The sequence below is a fragment of the Oenanthe melanoleuca genome, chromosome 18, assembly GCF_029582105.1.
Source record: "Oenanthe melanoleuca isolate GR-GAL-2019-014 chromosome 18, OMel1.0, whole genome shotgun sequence".
NCBI classification, from domain to species: Eukaryota; Metazoa; Chordata; class Aves; order Passeriformes; family Muscicapidae; genus Oenanthe; species Oenanthe melanoleuca.
Genome location: NC_079351.1, coordinates 116,285 through 137,054, shown reverse-complemented (window position 1 = coordinate 137,054; position 20,770 = coordinate 116,285). Strand labels below are relative to the sequence as shown.

Here is a 20,770-nt window from a genome sequence, read left to right as displayed (position 1 = left end):
AATTCTCCCATTTTTGAGGGAAGAAGTTAGTGTTGAGCATCACTGATACTCAGTTTAGTGAGAAAAGCAAGTTGAGTCCTTGGGTAAATTGTTGTAAATTATAAGAAATGCTGGGAAAGTACTGTTACGCTTTCTGTTCATGCTGAAGGAAAGCTTCTCAGTCCTAAAATGCTACTCAAGCACTCTTTCTTTCTTCCCCAAATGGGCCAGTGATGCTATTTATTAGGAAAAGATCTTACACTCAGCTCTTTAGAAGATGATTTTGTGTCCTAGTTAAGTGCAGTGGTGCTGCAGTCTGTGCTTCCACTTTCAGGATTTTATTGACTGATTTCTGTCACTTGCTGGAGGATTTCTTCTGCAGGGCTCCTCAGTGGTCAGTGATTTCTTGAGCTGACTGGAGTCTCTGTTGTTGCAGACACCAGCAGCATCACACATCTCTCAGCAGCCCCAAGGGGCCCACAAGGTGGCAATAGCAGTTTCCAGCCCTGCCTGTGGCCCGGGGCTGTTCTGTAGCGTTTTTGTCCCCCCACACAGAAGTGTGTGTAGCCTCTCTGGGAGTGACCCAGCCCTCTCTTATGGCATTGGCCTCGTGGGTGCTTTGTGCAGAGTTCCTGCCATGTCACTCTCTCCTTTAGCCTGTGAAAGAAGCTGCTGTTGCTTTAGGATCTTGTAGATGGGAATCAGGGCTGTCGAGGCACATTTCTTCTGGACATTGTCCAACACCTGCCTCAGTCCTAACTGCCTGCCTGTCCCAAACCCCACAAAATGCAACACAGTATGGATATTGTTCTAGGAAACAGTGAAAATACATAGTGTTCTAGGGAAATAGTGAAAATACATAGAATTTTCAGTAATTCCTTGTAACCACCAAGGTCATTCAGTGGATGAAGCTTTGTGGAATGTGTGGCATGTTGGTATGTCTAAGATATGATCAGAGGGGCTCATTCATATGGATTTAATGAATTTGTGCAGCACCTTTTTGTTAAGGAAATGCCAGTGGTGGGCCATGACAGGTTCCTCATGCAGTGTAAATCCTGATTTCTTTACATGACCTTGCTAGGGATAAAAATAGTTGGAAAGAACCTTGTTCTTTTGGCAAAGGCAGTTTTAATTAGCACAATCACTCTTAGTGGTAATGTATAAGCTTTCATTGTGGGATTTGTGTTAGAGTAGGTTGGTAATTATCTGCCCAGAACTTGTCCAAGCACAGTGGTCTGTGTTGCCAAGTTTTGCAGGAGGGGTCTGCTAGAGGACCATGGCTGGTGTAGCATCATCTGGGAGCTGCTTTTGGCTGAAAGGTCAGTGGGTGAGGGAGAAAAGAACAGAGCTTAGTGTTTGCCCCAGAGCTACGTGGGTATGATCTGTATACCTGTCCTAGGACTCTGCAGCAATGGGCTCAGCATTGCTCCATCCTCTGGATAGCTTCCAAAACTGGCGCTGAATAAGGTACTATTTCTGATACATGCAAGATGCAATGTAATATAAACTTTCAGGAAAAAAAAAAAAAAAAAAAAAGAGGAAACTTTAAGCTGATGAAGACCTGTCGCGTGTATTGGTAGAAAATGCTTGTCAAGCACTGATTTGCTTTTCTTTTAAAGTCTCAGCCAACTTAATTTAACTATTTGAGAGTCTTCTGCCATCTTCATTACTCTTTATGAAGCAGATAGCATTGGGACAGCAGTGTGCTGCACAGGACAGTGCTCTAAGTATTTTTTTATACCACCTGCTTGTGACACCTGAGGCTGAGACAAGTCAGTGTTTCACTTATCTGGTATTCCATCAATTGTGAATTTGCAGTAGGGTGAAAAACACCAAACTGTAGTGTAGAACTGATTTCTGCTTCCTCTGATGCTGGTAGGGAATAGGGAAAGGATTACTCTCTGCTTAGCAAATGAGCTTTGTACTTTGAAACTAATTTTATTTTAGCTTCTATGTTATGGATCTCTGAACTCCATTCAACATTCATACAGTTGCTGTGTAGCTTTAGATTCTCTCATAGGGCAACTTGATCAGGCTAAATTAGTTAGGGAACAAAAACTGGCTAAAGGGGCATGTCAAGCTCTAAGAAAAAATGTAATTAGATTCAGTAATTAGCAGCTTGGTAAATCTGTAATGCAGTTAAGTCTCTTGACAGCAAAGAACTAATTCAAACTTAGGCTTTTGTAGAGTTATTAAAGCTGCAGACTGAAGGGTAGCTGTATTAGCAGGAGTTGGTGTAATTCAAACAAGAACTCAAGTGGCAGGAGCTGAAAAATCTGGCTTAGGTGGTAAATCAGGCTGGGTGTTCTTTTTGTCCCTGAGCCTACAGGTACTGCTGTCTCAGTTCTCTAAGCCTTCAGCTCTAGCTTTAACTTTGTACTCCCCATGCCTGTAGTCAATAGAATTGTGAGCCCATGTATCCATAAATAATGCAGAAATCTCAGAGTTTCAGTCTTTGTTTTGATGCACTTTTTGTCTTTTCACTTTTTTTAAAGATCTTTCTCCTATCTCATTTTATAATCTATTACTCAAATAAAGGCTTTCTTTTTTGTCAGGTGAAATACCCCAGCTTTTTTCTTGTGTGCCTCTGAAAATAATTTAGTTGCAAAAATCCATTTTCCTGAAGACTTGGCATAATTTTAAGCATCATTCTGCATTCAGGGCATTGCCTTTTCCTCCCCCTACTCCATGAAAATGAAATAGTGTGTCTCCTTACGGGCCTGTGAAACAGAAACAAAATAGGCCTTGACGTTGCTGAGCTGGCAAACTAGAATTTTTTTATTAAGCAGGATAATTAGTATATTGCCTAGCCTGAAAGTAATCCCTTGTTAGTGCAGGTGTGCTTGGTGTGGACAGTCAGTGACTTGGCTTTGCTCAGGTTGTAATTGCTCACAAGCATTGGACAGCTTTGCCTCAGTAACTGCAGGACTGTTGCAAGTTTAGGTTGAAACTTCTTTCCATGAGTGTGGTGATGTGTAGATGGAGGCACCGAGGTGGGTCTATGGTGCAGGGCCAAACTGAGCTGTTTTCCAGCCCTGGGTCAGGAGTGTGGCAACCTCCAGCCATGCCATGGACAGGAGTAAACAAGATAAGGTCTGTCTGCATTTCTCCATTGTCTTGTTAAGTAATGCCTTGGCATGGGGGGAGGGACAAATATACCTTAAATACTAATTCTTTATAGAAAGGTGTCCAATTAGTACTTTCAAATGTAAGGTCCCTCCTGAATTTAGGAGCCTAAAGCCACCTGGATTGTTCCTTTCCACTGGTGATTCTGTGATGAGACTGTATTTGTTAGAGGGAAGTGTGATGGAAATCTGTGTGGGTAAGAAGATAAGCCAAACCTCTCACTCAGCCTCAGGTCTCTTGTGCTGGAACCAGCTGTTTCACCTTTGCCTTTGAGCAGTATGGCTGAGCTTTCTGATTGTTTTGAGAAACCATAAATGGGAAGAGGTCAGTTAAACAGTTTGAAATTCTAGGATAATGAATATTTAGGTTTTTTACTAGAGAAGAGGGGATTAGACCAGGAAATTCAGAATACTTGACAGCTTTAGCATACATGCCTGTGCAAGGGGAGAAGTGGACTATTTCCACAGGAGGTGGGAGAGTGGTTTCAAGTTCCCATCTTTTGAAAAGGCATGTATAGGACCTGCATCTGTCACACGCCTCTCAGAATTATCACATGTGAAGAACAAATGACCACATAATGAAGTATGAGACCTTGAGCATGGAAATGTTCATGGACTTGGTTCCAGCTTCCCACGTATTGTTAGACAACCTTCTCTGTTAAAAGAGAAATTTAATCCTCCCCCAAACTTTGGCTCATGGAAGACTGTTAAGTTTCATCATACTGTAAGAAACTAATAATTGTTAAAGTGGATAGAGCAAGATCCTACAGTTTTACATTCACATTTTCCAAGTACTGCTGCTTTTCTTTCTGCATTAAAACACTAACAGATGTGACACATTTTCTGCAAGTGAGGAAGTCACTGACATTGGTATTTTTAGCTTTCCAGAAGGCTGTTCTAATGCAATCAATTTAGGCCCCAATATTAAAAATAGAACATGAAGGGTTAATGAGCATACAGGAGGCAGAGTGTAATGACAGCTTACAGAAACTGCCTTTCACCCAAAAATGCAGCATTTTCAGTCTTTCAATACATCATGAGACATTTAATTGCATCTCTTTTATTTCAAATGCAGGATAATTCCCTGAGTAAGCAGTTTTTTACTTAAATAAAACTTTTCCAGAACTTAATCATGTGGAACAAGTTCACACAGCTGACAAGGAGCTGGAGATGACACATTCTTTGGCCCAGGGAAGTAGTGGTCTGGCAGGAGCTCTTGGACTGTTCATTCCCAAAGCTTCATCCTGTACTGGCATCAGCCTCCTTCAGCACTGCCGCCTCCCCCACCTCTGCATCTCCTCTCTGACTGGTCTCTGGGGTTTGAATTCCTCTTTGACTGTGCTGCCATGAAAGGGATTTTTCATACTTGGTCTTAAAAAGTAATCCATGACCTGAAAAAGTAAAAGGGGAAAAAACCCCAAACCACCATCCTGTAGTGAGATGACTACAGTGGTAAACAGAATTATTCCTTATAAAAAGTGGGTCTTTGCAGACTGGAAACTGTAGCCCGAGGCTTTGGAAGCAGGAGCAATGCCATACAGAGAAGGAAGAGCAGTCTTTTAAAATGGTAGTGTAAACTTTTAGCATGTAGCGTTTTAAGGTAGTATGTCGATTTTAACACCCACCTACTCCCCATAACCCAAAGATTAAAGTAATGAAGATACATGGGAGATGGATGATATGTTTGCTTGGTAAGGCCAGATCCACTTACCTGGACAATCTGCTACCTCCTTGAATGCTCTTTTCTTACAGCATCCTCGGCACATATTAAACACACATTTATTGCCCTGGGTTGGGATGGCAGTATAAAGAAGCTTGTGTCAGTGAAAATAAAATTATTACTGTTTACTATACTAAGTAACAATACAGCTCTGCACTTTCAGATCTTTGGAAAAAACCCATGTTCTCAGCCTAATGAAGATGATGGAGTTGATGTCATATTGGGGGCTATCCACTGTTTGCACATAAAGAACAAAAAACCCCCAACCAACCAAAAAGAAATCCACATTCAAGTTGTGCAGCCCCCATGGCCTGTTGGGCAGCCTAAGTTACCCACAACAAGCAGGCACAAGCCATAAGCTCTCTGGAACAAGCATGAACACACTTGGTGCTGGTCAGCTTGCTCTAGTTCTCTGCAACATGAAACACAGTGCTACCATCTGCAGCAATGCCTAAAATATGTTCCCACCAGAATCACTTCCCTATTTGCATCTTAAAATACACATGCATATTTATTAAATATAATGTGTGACCCTTAGGGGACAGCAGCAGCTGAGTCTTGGCTAACTGATGATGTGGCAATACAAGCCTGGGTCTCTGGGGTGCTTTGCTCACACACATTTTAGAAAAGAGGGTTGATGTTGTTTAGCATGGTTCCCTCCACCCCAGTCAGAAAATCCTTAATGTTTAGGGAGGCTTTAGCTGAACTCCTTCTCCACACCCCACCCACCCCATTTCATGACATGGCTCAGAAACACATAATTTAGGGAAAAAAAATTACAGGTCTAGTCAGAAGATTTAAAGAGCTACCTGCACCATTACAGCAGTGCAAGTGCACAACAAAAATAAGTCTAAGCCCTGGTGCAGACAATCCTGGTTTATGCACCAAGTGATGTCACATGGATTAGCTATGAAACAGGATGGCTTTGAAAGCAGGCCAGCCCAGTGCTCAATGCTTTCCCAATAATGAACACAACAAAAAAATCCTAATTTTTCAGTAGCTGCAGCTTCAAATTGAGCCCCACCTGGCTGCCACTACTGTGCTGCAGTAACAGTGTTACAACAGAGAGCAAGAGCACATGCTTGTGTTGCAGGTGAAATGGTAATTTTTAAGTTAGAACACAAAATTACTTGTATCTTACACCCTGACTTACAGGTATATTAGCAGCAATAAATACACTCTGCTCACAGCGCAGCAACACCACCCTGTCAAGCAAACAGCTATGTTTCCCAAGGAAAAACTAAACAAGCAAAAGCAAAATGAACCCTGCAAATATCAAAATATTTGAAATTTCAATACAGAACCTGTAAAACCAGCTGCCTCGTTTTGCATTGCTAACAGGAAAAGCCAATGTTAATCTGCTGCACAGGCAGGACTGAGGATGAGGAGGTGCTTATGCTTGTTTTGATAAAGGCAGAGATCCAAACACAACAGAAGGAAGAGCTGCAGGTGCTGCCTGACACTCACTGCAGGCTGAACTGTGATGACATTTGAAATATTTTTATTAGTACACTAAAAACCACACCAGTTATTAAAATTTTAACTATGCAGATAAACTCCACCCATCACTAACCTAGGAAGAGGGGTTTGTTTTTCATTTCACAGTAAAATACGCAGGTCATACATGTGTGGAAGTCTGGAGATTAGTTTCCAAGATATCTTGGGAAATTCAATTAACTCACTCAACTGTCATAGCAATAAATAAATAAATACCCTCAGCAGCAGCAGGACTGCACTTTTTTGGAGAGGAAGGAAAATTCTCATAAAGAACCTATGTATGTTAAGGATTTTTGTGCAGCACCTTCAACCTCAAAGATCAGTTACAGTTACTGGTTAAAAAGCTTTTGGCCAAGTATGGACTTTCCTCCCCACACACACACTTATCAGCAGAACTTGGCAATGCACCTATCTCAGCATTTGGAATAACAGAATAGAATCATAGAATAGTTTGGGTTGGAAGGAGCCTTTAGAGGTCATCTCCTCCAACCCCCTGCAAAGAGCAGGGACATTTTCAACTAGATCAAAAGTTGATTAGAGCCCTGTCCAACCTGACCTAGAATGTTTCCAGGAAGTGGGCATCCACAACTTCTCTGGGCAACCTGGACCACTGCTTCACCATTAAAAATTACTTCTAATCTAAGGCATATCTAGTCTACTCTCTTTAAACCCATCACGTCTTGTCCTGCTGCAACAGACCGTGCTCAAAAGTCCATGCTGTCTTTCTTTGAAGTTCCCTTTAGGGCAGTGAGGCTCCCCAGAGGCTCCTCTTCACCAGGCTCACTCCTCACAGTCTCTCAGCCTGTCTCCATGGCAGAGGGACTCCATCCCCTGATCATCTTTGCAGCCTCCTCTCTCGGCCTGCCCCAAAAGCTCCATGTGTCTCCTGCACCAAGGGCTGGGTGCAGAACGCCAGGTGGGGTCTCAGCAGAGTAAAGGCACAGAACCCCCCAGCCTTGACCTGCTGCCTACACTGCTTTTGATGCAGCCTAGAGCACAGGTGCTGGCTGGGCTGTGAGCATGCACTGCTGAGTCATGAGCAGCCTCTCATCCCCAAAGTCCTGGGCAGGGCTGCTCCCAATCTGTTCATACCCCCAGCCTGGATTTGGTACCACGACTGCCCTGACCCAAGAGCAGAATCTTGCACCTGGCCTTGTTAAACCTCAGAGGTTCCTACAGGCCACTGCTTGAGCTTGTGCAGGCCTCTGGATGGCCCTGTCTCTCAGGTGTCATCAGCAAACGTGCTGAGGACACTTTGCTGCCATTGCCTACATCCCTGCTGGACACCCTGAGCAGTGCTGGTCCAGTGCAGACCCTGAGGGACACCACGAGCCCCCATTATGCCACTCATCCCTACGTGGTCAGTGAATTTCATTTAAAGGAAATGCTTTTATGGACACTTGTACTGACTTACCTTAGGGTTTCCACATTGATCACATTTTGCATATTTGGCTGAGAGAGAGAGAGAGAGAGAGAGAGAGAGAGAGAGAGAGACAGAGAGAGAGAGAGAGAGAGACAAAATGCTGATCCAATTGATTGAATACAATGGTATTTTTATGTGGAAGAAATAAGTTTAAAAAAAAATCAGAAAAGCTTGGTGCTTTTCTAGCCAGAGAGTCTTTTTGAAATAAAAGTACAGTACCTCAAATAACAGTGCAAAGGTAAAAATACTTTGAATTTTTAACTGCCTCTATGCTAAAATTCAAACATTGAAAATTTTAATCCTCAAGTCAAGCATAAAACAGGACATCACCTTGAAATTCATACAAAAAATTCCATTTTAAAAGCTAGTGACAGCTACAATTCAGTTTGTAAACCATTTTGATCTTAAAAAGATGCTTCGAGAGAATCAGTGACCTACTACTTTGATCCTTGTTTCCTTTACTAGTGAACCATGTTATTTGAATCATGTTGCCTGTCATTGAATTTTCAATAGCATCATTTTCCCCTCTTTTTCAAGAAGTTTCTACAAGTACACAAGCCAGGAAAATTCTTAGTGGCAAGTTATGTCAAAGGTGGTATCAGCAACTCTCCATACATTTATGCCAATAAATGGAACTTACGTTTTAAAGATGGATCAAAGCTTTTATTTGGATTTCTTAACTTCTTTTTTTGTTTATTCTTTGACAGAAGCTCAGAATTTCCATCTTCCTCTTCTTCCAGAGCACGTTTCCCTCGTACACCTTTTTCAGTTCCACTATCTCCATTCTCCCTGCACCTCTCCTTTGGCCTGAAACAGTGAATTTCATCATAGCTGGCTGGAGGGAAGAAGTAGCTGTTCCCTGACTATTATTTTGGTTTACAGAAATCTGGGTAAACCATAAACCTTATTGTCATGGCTACAATGAAGTGTCACTGCCCTTAGAAATGGGATAGAAAAACCTAGCTTTTTTGGTAAACACTGGCAGTTAATAACAGACACACCATCAGATACATCAGTTGGAAATGCCAATTAAAGTTGGCCAATTAAATTAGGCACCCGCTATTCCCAGGTTTCACTTAAGTATTTTTTTAAGTATTTACTTTATTAATCTTGACACACTTGTGATCTTCTTCAGCCCAGTTTTCAGCAGAAGGGGAATAAGCTATCTGAAAAACTTGTCTATACATTACAACCATCCTTTACAGAATACAATTTAGTTCTTATCTTTGCTACCATGGCAGTTACCAGCAACATTCATGTTGCATGTAACAACAAAACACTGTCAGGTAGCATATTCACTGCACATCAGGTTCTTGGTCTGAGCTGCAGTGGGATTCCTGATTTTACTTTCCAGAGAGAGAGAAATTTGAGGAGGATCCAAAGGAGAAGATACAAAAAATGAGCAACATCCCCAGGAACAAAGCAATAACTAGGAAACAACCAAACTAGAATAAAAATAATCCATAGTCTTCAGTCTTCACTTTTTTTTTTTTCTTTTTTTTAATGTAAGGTCCTAGAACAGAACCAATGGCTGATACTGATGGTATGGGTGGGAAAGGCCTATAAGTACCTGGAAGTATCAAAATAAGTAACTCACCCTGGCCTGATGTATGGCTGACAGATCCAGTGGAAAAAAGGCAACCCTTCTTTTGGCTTTTCTCCTTCTTTCTGATTAGCTATTTCTTCCTGCAGCATAGAGTTACAGTCAGTCTTCTTGGAGTTGTCAAAAAATAACACTTCAAACTCCAGGAAATCACAAACTGAAATTTAAACTAACAATTACTGACCGTTACATATAGGCATAAAAACAATCTAGTAAGACAGATGAACTGAAGCATATTTATAACTCCTAAATCAACTTTATCCCCCATAAAGTTGTCCAGGCTTAAGGGGAAGCTACTGTAGGTAAGGTAGCAATATCAAGTTTAGTAAGCCACAAAGTCCCAGAGAAGTGACTAATGGATGCCAACTCTATGACATACTTGGTACATTCCCACCAAGTGCAGGCAGTGCTGTTCTGGGAGATTAGGGCCCATCTTGGTACCTGGCATCGCAGTTTCAGCTCCCTGTTGACATCTATGATGCCCTCTAGAGTCTTCACTTTTGCTAATTCTTCACGCAGCTGCTGGTAAACTTGAAGCCTGAGGCAAATCCCAAACATCAAGTTATATTTAGACTGCGATCAACTAAAAATAACTGCATAAAAGCATTTTATACACTTTTCCTGATTCACTTGCCTTTGGTAGAAGCTTATGTTCTTCTTTGTAAGTCCAGAGAAAAGCACAGAGAAAAGTTTCTTCCAGATAAATACTTGGCAGACAACCAAGGTACCTTGACATATGCTAACATGAATGTAAAGTGCATCAGCTGCTTCTCAGTAACTGCCCATAGCAATGCTCTTACTCTACAATAAAGGCAGTAGCACTTTGCCTCACAATGAACAAGGAGACAGTTCACTTGTGTTTGCTGTGAAGTGTGTGTGTGCATATGGGCAATCACCCCATTGCAACTGGCGTGCTGGGAGCTCCCACCCTGGCTGAGCTAGTGGCAACTCATTCAGTCCCCATGCCCTGTTTCCCAGATATGAAATGAAGGGTAAAGGTCTCAGCCCACACCCTCTCCAGCCAGGCTCAGGAAAGAAAACCTTGCAGCATACTCATTCTGGCCAAACAAATCCTTGTGCAGAAAACCCAGACCTGGCTAAGCAGGATGAGCTCTGCAAACATGAAGAGTTCTGCGGAGATACTCACGTGTGATGCCACAGCTTGAAGAGATGAGCCCTGACGTAAGATAACGGACACGGGTACTTCCGCACGATCTCCAGATACTCCTCAGCCATCTCCCACACCAACGGGTTCCGGCCCTCAAACAGAGCTGGGTTATGAAGATTACCTTCTAGGGAACGAAAATAAATACTCAAACTTTCATTTCAGGATTGAAACAAAGGCCAAAATCTCCGCTCTGGAGTTTTATCACTTCTTTTGTGATTCTACAGCCACAGCCACATCACCCACATACTCTTGAGAAGACCACAGGGTAAAACTCTAGCCTGACCTTGGGATACTACACTTCACTATACAATTCCTAATTGTGACAAACAGCTCATCTCTAATTAAAGTACAGTTTCGCAAAAGGCATCCAACCTTGACACAAAGACAGTAAACCAATTAATAAATAGAGAAATCACTGCTTTTGTTGCCCAGTGGTTAAATACTGAAATGACAGGTGTCTTGCCTTATGTCTGTATTGATATTTGTCTGGGCCAAGTTCACAAATACAGCTTCTCACTGTGCTTTTCTCTACTGGCTTCACAAGCCTTTTGGTAACCAGTATTTTCTAAAACCAAAATTCTACAAACCCTCTTTAACTGTGTGAGTGATTAAAAGCTCTTTCTGATGCCTATCCTAGCTCTTCCTGTAGGAAGTTATGTCAATTCTTTCTTGTCCCAACCCAACATGAACTACCTGCAGTAATACTAATACACAGATGGACTTAGTTCATCTAGCACCATTCAAAAACTGTTCCATTGATTAACAGATGTCACAAAAACATTCCAGGATCACAGGAATATGCCATATGCCTTTGTCAAGTGGTTAGATTTGAACTCAGTGAGTCAATGGTACTGCAAGTCCGACATAACAGTTATTTACAAATCTTAAGTGATTCCTGGTCCTGCTGTGAGATGGTCAGTGTAAGATGAGGGAGAATGGCCATTCAGCTGTCAAGCAAAGCTGTTCACCAAGTTTTTGATCAATGTATACAGGGCTGTTAAGGGACTAAGAAACAATGGGTATTCTCATCTGAGTAAAGGTTAATTTTCTTTACCTGCACTCATGACGCCATGTACTCCTGTCTTACGGATGCATTCTTCCACATCGCTGAGACACTGGATGTTTCCATTTGCAAATACAGGAATGTTTACAGCTTTTCTATACCAATGAATAAAAGAGATGCATAAAATTAAGAATTAGAGTCAACCCAGAAATTGTCCTCCTGCCACACAAATTTGTTTGCTCTTCAATGTCACAGTACACTGTTTAAAGAGTGTTAGCAGGATTCCACTAAGACTGGTACTGCTCACTAACCTCACAGCTTGAATGTGCTCCCAGGATGCCACACCAGCAAGTGGTCCTTTCTGTTCTTTAGTACGGCCATGCACAGTCAGCAGCTGGAACACAAAATTGCATTTACTTTCCATGTATATGAACCACTGGAATAAATCCACTGAAAAAAAATTTCCTTTCACTGCTACACTTCATGGGTGCCACTGAGTTCCTGCTGCTATTTCAACAGTGCAGGGAGTTTAGCAACACAAAAAGATATCAGCAGCTCACCTACCATGGCATGGTCTTAGGCTCCTTTCCTCTTGCTATTCCATGGCATGACAAGATTCTATCATGGGAGAACCTGTAGATTTCCTTTTGCACTGGATTCCATTTGTGATTCACTTTGGAATTTGTGATATATTGATCTAGCTTTCTCCTCAGCAGAAGGACCAAATACTGTCAGTACTGTCTCAGACTACAGACAATCTCTTCCAATTTAATTGGAGTTAAATCCTAGAAGATTGCCTATTTCTTCTAGTGATACCTCTTGATACCCTTTTTCTTCTACAGTACTGTGGATTTCATATATTCACACTGCCTCCTGCAGCACTATATGAAGACTGAGATGATCAACCACAGTGAGGATGCTGCACAGTGCAGTGATTACAAGAGGATAAAATCATTGTGTCTCCTGTACCACACTCCTGACGTGCGGCCAAAGACTGCAAACACACAGAATCTGTCTGCATCCTGTTTGCTCTGTCTGCAAAGCAATGCAGGCTATTCATTGCCACAGTATATCAAAAATTGATACTTTACACAAAGATATGTGTGTCCAGTGCAAGAGTAGAGGGAGCAGCTGCCTTCTTACCTGGCAGCCAGCTTTCTCCAGCATCTGTGCATACTTCACTGTCTTGTCAATGTCTGGGAAAACGCGGATTTTGCATGTGATGGGAACAGAGAGCTTCTCGTTAGCCAGTAAAACTGAGAAAGATTGAAAAGACAGGTAAGTGGGCTGCACAATGCTATGAAAAGTGTCTGCTCTCCTCAAGATCTGATACTGGGTGTGGTATGCAAAAAGCCTGAGAAATTACTGCTATGCAGTTCTCACAGCTTAAAAAAACAGCAGCGTCCTCTGCAACCCTTACTGCATAGTTTAATAACATAACAGTAACACACAGTGAAGGACAAAATCTGCATCCTAACAAGGTGGCATAAAATAGTCACCCATTTAACAGCCCTAATACTTCCGCTGTATTAATCCTCCACTTTCAAAGATCACCCCCTCACAACTTAATTAAGATATATGTTTATTATCATCATAGGCTATTGTACTCTTCCAACATTAACACTTGCTTGTCTACCTTTCCCACAAAAAGGTGCTTCACTTCTTTGCAAACTATCACCAAAATAATCATTATAAGTAAAGTCTAATCCATGGGAAGCAGAGGCTTATCAAGTGAGGTAGCCTGCGGATGCAATCAAGTAGTAAATGTAGGTTATAGTGTCAGGGTGAAATCTAGAACAACATGGTAAACGCCCATGTTACACAGAACATGGAATCACAAAAATACCAAAATACCAAAAAGAGAGCTAACATAGACAGCCAGTTGGAAAACACTGAGTAATGTTGTGCCTGAAAGTCTCTTTTCTTCCAGAGCTTGGATAAACAATGTAGAAAGCCACCTGCTGTCTTCTAATCCAAATCCTACAAGCTTTAATGATAGGTACTTCCCACCACCTTTCAAAGGAGCAAGCAAGGTGTATGCAGGTACAAGCAGAAAAGAGTGCTCCACCTTTAAAGGGGCTGGAGAAAGAAGGAGCAGAAGGCCAGCCTAAAACCATTCTCTTAGTAGATAGCCTGGGTTCTCACCCAGCTAGATGACCTGGGTTCGCTTCACACCTTGAGGCTATTGTGATTTGCATATTTCTCAACAGCCACATTACATACTGGGCAAGGAAGCACTGCCTTATCTTACACGTTCTCAGCAGCGTCTTTGTACCAAACATCACTCAAGATTCCCCAGACCACTGGGAATGCAAACAGAAATAAAGCTCTCTAACATCATGGTTCCAACACTTGCTTCGAAGTTGGATGAAGGCACATTCTCAGTTCTACAAAATGACCAAAACCTTGCTTTTTTATATCAGTCACAAATGTATTTCTTAAAAAAATGCTATACTGTTCACAACAGCTACTGATAGCCTGAAGATACCTACATCAGTTAGGAGAAGAAAGGCATAATTTGCTATACTCTGGACAGAAAGAGTATGGAGTCGATCAGAAAAGGGCAACTGTGGCTTGAAGAAGCAACATGACTCTTGGCACCTGAGAACTTCAAAGTGAAAAAGTAAGGCACTGGGACCGCTGTTTCTAGAGCTGGAGAGCCACTAAGCTATCACATGAGACTGGAACTTAACTGACTCACTTTCACCTGAAGTCTGTTTCAGGTACCAAAGTCTTTTAGCAGATCTAGTATGAGTCTGCAGTGAGATACCACCAAGTATCTTGAGGGTGACACTGGAATACAGTATGATATTTAAAAAATAAATTAAAAAAAAAAAAAACAAACAAAAAACCCAAACAAACAAAAAACTGCAAGCCACTTCAAAACCCAAACATAACTTTGCCCAAAGAAATATGATGCACCTCATTTCCCCCAAAATCCCTAAACTTCCTCTTGATAATTAGTTCATCCTATTCCCTCTCTAAATACTTACTCATTCTCTGAAGAAGATCCCACTCCTCTTGCAGAAATGCCCCGTAGTGACCTATGATAAAATAGCATATGACAGACGTGTGCAGAAGAGTAAGATCCTCAAGCACAGTTTTCATAAACTCTCACGAAGATCCAGACATTCCTACGCCTCAGAGTTGCTCTGTCCTGTCCCAGCTGGAAGAGTGGGATCATTCTGTTCTCCCTGCCATCCTAGATTTACAGGATAAACAAGGAATACCCACACCCTACTTTCACTGGTACTCCCCAAGGCTGATGTGTTGACACTTGCAGCTCAAAGTCCAACTTCTAAGGGTTTATACCAGAAGTTTAATAAATCCCATTAGGGTAACAGATGATCATAGAAAAAGATGTATTTGCACCACTAATCATTTCCTATTAGTCTTTGAAAGGTATTTTAGAAGAAGAATGGGCAGTTACTGAACAAGTATTTTCTCAACACCTCAAATGATACAAAATTTTCAAGCATTGGTTCTGATTTTCAAGCATGAGGTATCTAAAGGATTCAGCAGGTGTCATCCTCTTCTACATTACTGTGAGAAAACTCTGTGCAAGTACCAGGAAAATAGTGTCTGAATGATGAAATTTTAAGTGCAGTTTTTCAAAAATAGGCTGTTTGAGCAAAAATCAGAAAGAAAATCAAGCTCTTACTAAAAGTAATGTTTCTGAAGGATATTCTAGACACAGGAGATGTCAATTAACAGAAATCAGAATTAATTATATCTAATTTTTGCTTTAGGTACTACCAAGCATTACGTGCTACATTGGGTGTAACTAAGACTTCAGTAGTACTGCAGCCCCTACCCAAGGCTTGATATTTTACTGCCAACATTCACATTTGAAACACCATTGGCCATCTCTCTGCTTATCCAGGGTTCAGATTCACACATACCTCTCTTTGCAATCATTTGGGGGCAACCCAAATTCAGGTCTATGGCATCACAGTAATCCTGAGCCAACAGTGCTGCTTGGACAAACACTTCAGGATCATTGGCACAGAACTGTGAAAATCAAAGAGAAGTGGAATAATCAGGCAATAGCTTTCTTCAAGTACTGACAAAATGTTATGATGTAGTTATGAAGCAACTACCTACTAACAAAAACAGGCAAACATGCACAGTTAATAATACCAAACACTACTTCTCAAAACGATCAAGGGAAGCCATGTGATGTAATCTTTTTGGGTTTCAGTAAAGCATTTGATACCGTTTCTCACAGGATGGTTCTGGACAAAATGTCCAACCCACAGCTGGATAAACAAATTGTGTGATGGGTGAACAACTGGAGTTCAACACGAGTCAAGTGCAAAGGGTTATAGTGACTGGGATGACTGGTATTAGGCTAGTGACCGGTCGTGACTCGGGTTCTGCAGGGCTCCATCTTAGATGAGCCAGAGCTCTTCAACAGCTTCATAAACGACTTGTAACCTTACTGACATTTTAACCTTGCTGAGGATACTAAACTGGGAGGCACAGAGGCCCTGCAGAGAGACCCTGACAATCAGAGGGCAAAGGAATCACCAATCATATGAAGTTTAATAAAGACAAGCAGTCTATTCTGAACCTGGGACAGGGTGACTGTATGTACAGACAGACAGGGGAACAAGAGGCTGGAGAACAGCGCTGCAGAAAGGGACCTGGGGGTCCTGACTGATGGCAAGCTGAATAGGAGTCAGCAGTGCCCTGGCAGCCAGGAAGGCCAGCTGTGTCCTGGGGGAATCAGGGATCATCCCGCTCTGCTCTGCACCAGGGCTGCACCACCTCTTGCCCTGGGGACAATCTGGGACACCACAATATAAGAAAAATCCAAAGCTATTAAAGAGTGTCCAAAGGAGCTTACAAAGATGGTGAAGGGTCTGGAGGGGCAATACAAGGAGTGGCTGAGGTCACTCGGTTTGTTCAGCCTACAGAAGAGGAGACAGAGGGGAGACTCCACAGGAGTCTGCAACATCCTCACCAGGGGTGGCAGAAGGACAGCTCCAATCTCTGATCTCTGTGACCAGTGACAGGACCTGAGGGAATGGCAGGGCCTGTGTCAGAAGAGCTTTTGGCTGGATACCAGGAAAAGGCTCTTCCCCAGAGGAGGGTGAGGCACTGAAAAAGGCTCTTAAGGGCAGTGGTCATGGCCCTAAACCTGCCAGAGCTCAAGAAGCATTTGGACAACACTAGTGGGATTCTGGTGGTTGTTCTGTGCAGGAGCTGGACTTTGTGAATCCCTTACAACTGAGGATATTCTATGATTCTATGAAAAACAAAATCCTCCAAACAAAATCTATGACACTTACCAGCTAAAGATCCTCAACCTTCAAACAATAAAATGAGAAAGATGAGCATTCAAGAGGCAAAGAATTATCAGATGAATATTTTACATGTGGTGCCCAAGAATAAGTGGAAACAGCTGTTAAAATCCTCAGCAGAACAAACAGCTATAGCACTTTAATACAGAAAGACAGTACTTAAAAAAGAGTTACCCATAATGTCTCTGGGTCTTGAGACAGCTCAAGCTTTGTAGATATCAGTAAGGAGAACTGCCTGTAAAATTAACTCCCATGGAATGTGAAAGACACATGGGCTATAGTCAAACACTCAGTCTTAACTGAATGTAATTAATATTACATTTAAAGCACAGTGCAAAAAGCAAATTAATAAAATAGGTTAATTTGAAGCTTCTTTGTTGAAGAGGACAGACTATTCTTCTCGTTTATGCTTTTAAACAGATTTTCTAAAATTCATTTTTCACAAAAACTAATGACATCACGTCTTTACATAAAGTTGAAACAAAGTTTAAACACTTCTGAGCAGGTGTTTAAACTTAAACCCTACAGCACTACATAAAATTACAACACCAACTAAAATAAAAAAATTATCTGCGCTCTCTGAGATGACTGAAACTACAAAAAGCCTCCAACCACGCCATATAACAAGAATGTTAGCACAATAAATCTTTTAGTCTTTAGAGCAGGCTGAGCTCAGATGTACCTCTGCCTAATCTAATTCCGAGACTCTGTGACCAAATTGGTAAGGACTGCTGCACAAGATCAATCCAAAGATTAGTTAGTTCTGTACTTTATGTCCAGTAGTGGCCAGTGGAAAAAAGGGTAACACAGCAAGCTCACAGCAAGTGATCCTGTTCAGGCAGTGTCACCCAGAACACACAGCTTACTGAGCTGAAGATCTTATCTATTATTCTAAGATAATTGGAATTTCCACCACTTGTATTTTGCTGTGTCAAAATAAACTACCTCTCACAGTAGGAAAATGTACAGGATGCTGCAATTAACTAATTTGGTTAGAGCATGGTGCTAATAACACTAAGGTTGTGAGTTCTATCCCTGTATAGGCAATTCACTTAAGAGTTGGACTCAATGTACTGGTGGGTTGTGGACTTGTGTGTCCCTTCCAATCCAAAATATTCCATGATTTTGTGAAAGCTGTACTGAGATGGATCAAAGCTCAATACCAAAATGTCTAAGGAACAGCAGAAGCTGAAAAAGTGTCTTTATGAACTTTGGAACCAGGTGTGTTTGTTGCACCTAAAGACCCTCAAGTGTTTTTCTTCATTTGCTTTCTAAACTCATGTAATGTTTCAGAATCCAGTACATCCCACAACAATGAATTCTGCAGTTTATAACTACCACTAAGCTTACTTGTTTCCCACTCATCATCTTCAAGCCAGTAATACTTCCACAGGCTCCTCCTATCTCTCCACTCAGTGAAAGGAGACACTAATTTTCCAGGGCAAAGAGTCCTCATCCATTTAACTGCTCCAAGTGTGGCAATCAGTCATTCCTCTGCTCACGACAACTGTCTTTCCCTGCATTATCCCCCAGCTCCACAAGCCACTTTCCCTCTTTGGGATAGAGTGAAGTATCTGAACATGACACAGTAGTCCAAAAGCAGAAGCAACACATGCTTTAAAGTCTGTCCTATCTTCCTTGTATCCTTTCTCTATAGCTAAACATTGAGCTTAGGTTTTCAGAAAACTAGTCAAAAAGCTATGATACACTCCTCGAGTGGTATCAGATCCGGGACACACCCTGACTCTACAAGACCAACTGTAATCTGTTTCTCAAGATGAGGTGCAGGGGACTGAAATCCTTTGAGAAGTCCAGTGCTCCAGGTCCCTGTGGTTAACACAGCAAATCCTCTGCTAAACACGGGGTAAACAGAAAAACACACATCTTCACGAGCTAAGTACTGTCAGCGGTATTTAGATGAAGAAAATGAGATTTTTGTCATCCTATGTAACCATGTTAAAATGTAGATGAGGCTGACTACGTTCAACTCATGCACATTTGGAAAACGCCTGGATTTATCAGCACAAGCGAGGTGGACAGCGCGGGTGCGTTTGGCAATGCTGATTTGGGTCCTCAACGTTTCCCAAGAACGGCAGGGCTCGGGGAGCCCAGGGCAGCTCCTCCCGGCGGCCGCCGCCGCTCCCGGGCTGGGGCGGCCAGGGCGAGTCGGGGCGGGGGCCGCGCTCACCTGCACGATGAGCGGCCGGTCCTCGGGACAGGCCTCGCCATACAGGTTCTCGCGGCGGTAGTTGGCGTCCCTCAGGAAGACCTGGGCGTGCAGCATTGGTGTGTAGCAGAGCTGGGCGCCGTGGCGGCGGCTCAGCAGCCTCCAGGCCAGCTCGCTCTGGTCCACCATGGGCGCCACCACGTAGTGGGCGCTCCGCAGCGTCTCCCTCCAGAAGGCTTCCCCGCGCAGCTTCGGCATCTCCCGCCTACTCGCCCGTGCAGCGTTGCGGCAGCTGCCGCTCCGCGCCGCCGCCCCGGGGCTCGCGGCCTGACGCCCGCAGGCTCCGGCGACCGCTGCGCCCAGGCCGGGCACCGGACGGTGCCACCGCCATCTCGCTCCGGCCGGCTCAGCGGTGCAGCCGCGCGCGGTCCCCTCCAGAAACCGCGGCGCTGCCAGCAGGGGCCGCGCGGCCCCGCGCTGCCCGGGTCGCCTGAGAAGCGGCCGAAGAGCGGCCCAGGGGCGGCCGAAGAGCGGCCCAGGGGCGGCCGAAGAGCGGCTCAGGGGCGGCCGAAGAGCGGCCCAGGGGCGGCCGCCGAGTGCCGTGCTGGGCGTTCTCCCCACGGGGCGCGGGCACTCGGCCCATCTGCGGCCCGGGCTGCAGCCGCTGCCGTCCTTTGTCCCCGAGCCGGCGAATTTGAGCGTTTGGGGCTCCGCCGCAGCCGGTGCCGAGGGGAAGCGCCGCGACGAAGCATTTCAGGAGCTCGGACAAAGTGAGAGGCCTGTCCTGTCCCGGGTCGGGGCAGAGAGGTGAAAACGGCCCACCTGACTGAAGCAAATATAACAGCATCCATAACAACATCTGTTCATTCTGCATCATTTTATAAAGCTACTGACCATCACCAGGATGAGAACAGTGGAGGATTTCTGCTTCTCTTGCCCAATACCTTCCAGCATATAAAAAATGCTTCATCTCTACTCCAGTCAAAACAGCAATGTAACTTGAGTTACAAGCCTTTTCTTCAGAAGAGATAAACTCCAACAAAATCATAAAGCACCATAGTCTAAGCAGAGTTGCACGTACACTTCCATTGCTCAGCAAGCCTGTTTGTCCATTGACAAGCCTTCACATTTCAAGTTCATTGTCAAAGCCTGTATTTTCCCCCCTCTCCAGCTTTCTAGCACTCAGAGCTGTGATGAACATGATGCAATAAATATGTTTCAAGCTTTTAATTATTTTTCACCATCTTTCATTACCTCTCTGCAGCCTAAAGAGTGAGGATGCTGTTTTAAATATACAGCCTCTGTGCCCCTGCTATCTGCACTCCCCTTTCCTGTGATGAAGCTGCTCTAGGGGTATTTTTTTCTTTCTTTTGACCCTGATTTGCAGGCATAATGTCTGGCAACTTGTTTAAGTGCAGAAGAAACAAACACCTGCTTCCTATTCTACCTTAAAGCATTTGGGTGCTATCTGCCCTCCATCTCAGCAGGGAACTTCACTTTCTGGTAGAGCTTCTGCTTTCTGGCAGTGCTATTTTAAGTAACCAGTTCTATTAAACTGCATTGTTTTTACTGGTACCTTCAGCAAGAGAGCTGTATTTCTATGCCTTCAGGAAGGTGGTAGACTAGAAAAGGAAAATAATAGCTTTAATACTGGTGACAATATATGCTGTGTGCCATACATTCTTGAACTCTATTGCAGATTTAAGGTATATGGTCCATAATTTCAAAATGTAATGTATTTGTGACCTTGAACAGTTCCCCAGTCAGAGAACTGTTCTT

At 43.1% G+C, this 20,770-nt stretch overlaps 1 protein-coding gene across 3 annotated transcripts; it reads right to left on the bottom strand.

The window, feature by feature from the left end:
- Window positions 1–4,119: 4,119 nt before the first annotated feature.
- DUS1L (dihydrouridine synthase 1 like) lies at window positions 4,120–19,408 on the bottom strand. Of its 3 annotated transcripts, none has more exons than XM_056505946.1 (13): window positions 19,013–19,408; window positions 15,421–15,529; window positions 14,512–14,562; window positions 12,662–12,774; window positions 11,830–11,912; window positions 11,570–11,673; window positions 10,495–10,639; window positions 9,789–9,885; window positions 9,342–9,430; window positions 8,385–8,551; window positions 7,736–7,773; window positions 4,816–4,891; window positions 4,120–4,495 (listed from the first exon to the last, which is right to left on the bottom strand). In XM_056505946.1, the coding sequence occupies exons 1-13, from the start codon at window positions 19,247–19,249 to the stop codon at window positions 4,344–4,346; spliced, it is 1,461 nt and encodes a 486-aa protein (XP_056361921.1). In that variant the 5' UTR covers window positions 19,250–19,408; the 3' UTR covers window positions 4,120–4,343. The 3 variants fall into 3 exon arrangements, 2 of the variants coding, with proteins under 2 accessions (XP_056361921.1, XP_056361922.1); XM_056505947.1 differs by having other exon boundaries at window positions 12,662–12,714; window positions 19,013–19,391; XR_008841787.1 differs by having other exon boundaries at window positions 4,473–4,495; window positions 4,816–6,302; window positions 19,013–19,397.
- Between the last annotated feature and the right edge of the window lie 1,362 nt (window positions 19,409–20,770).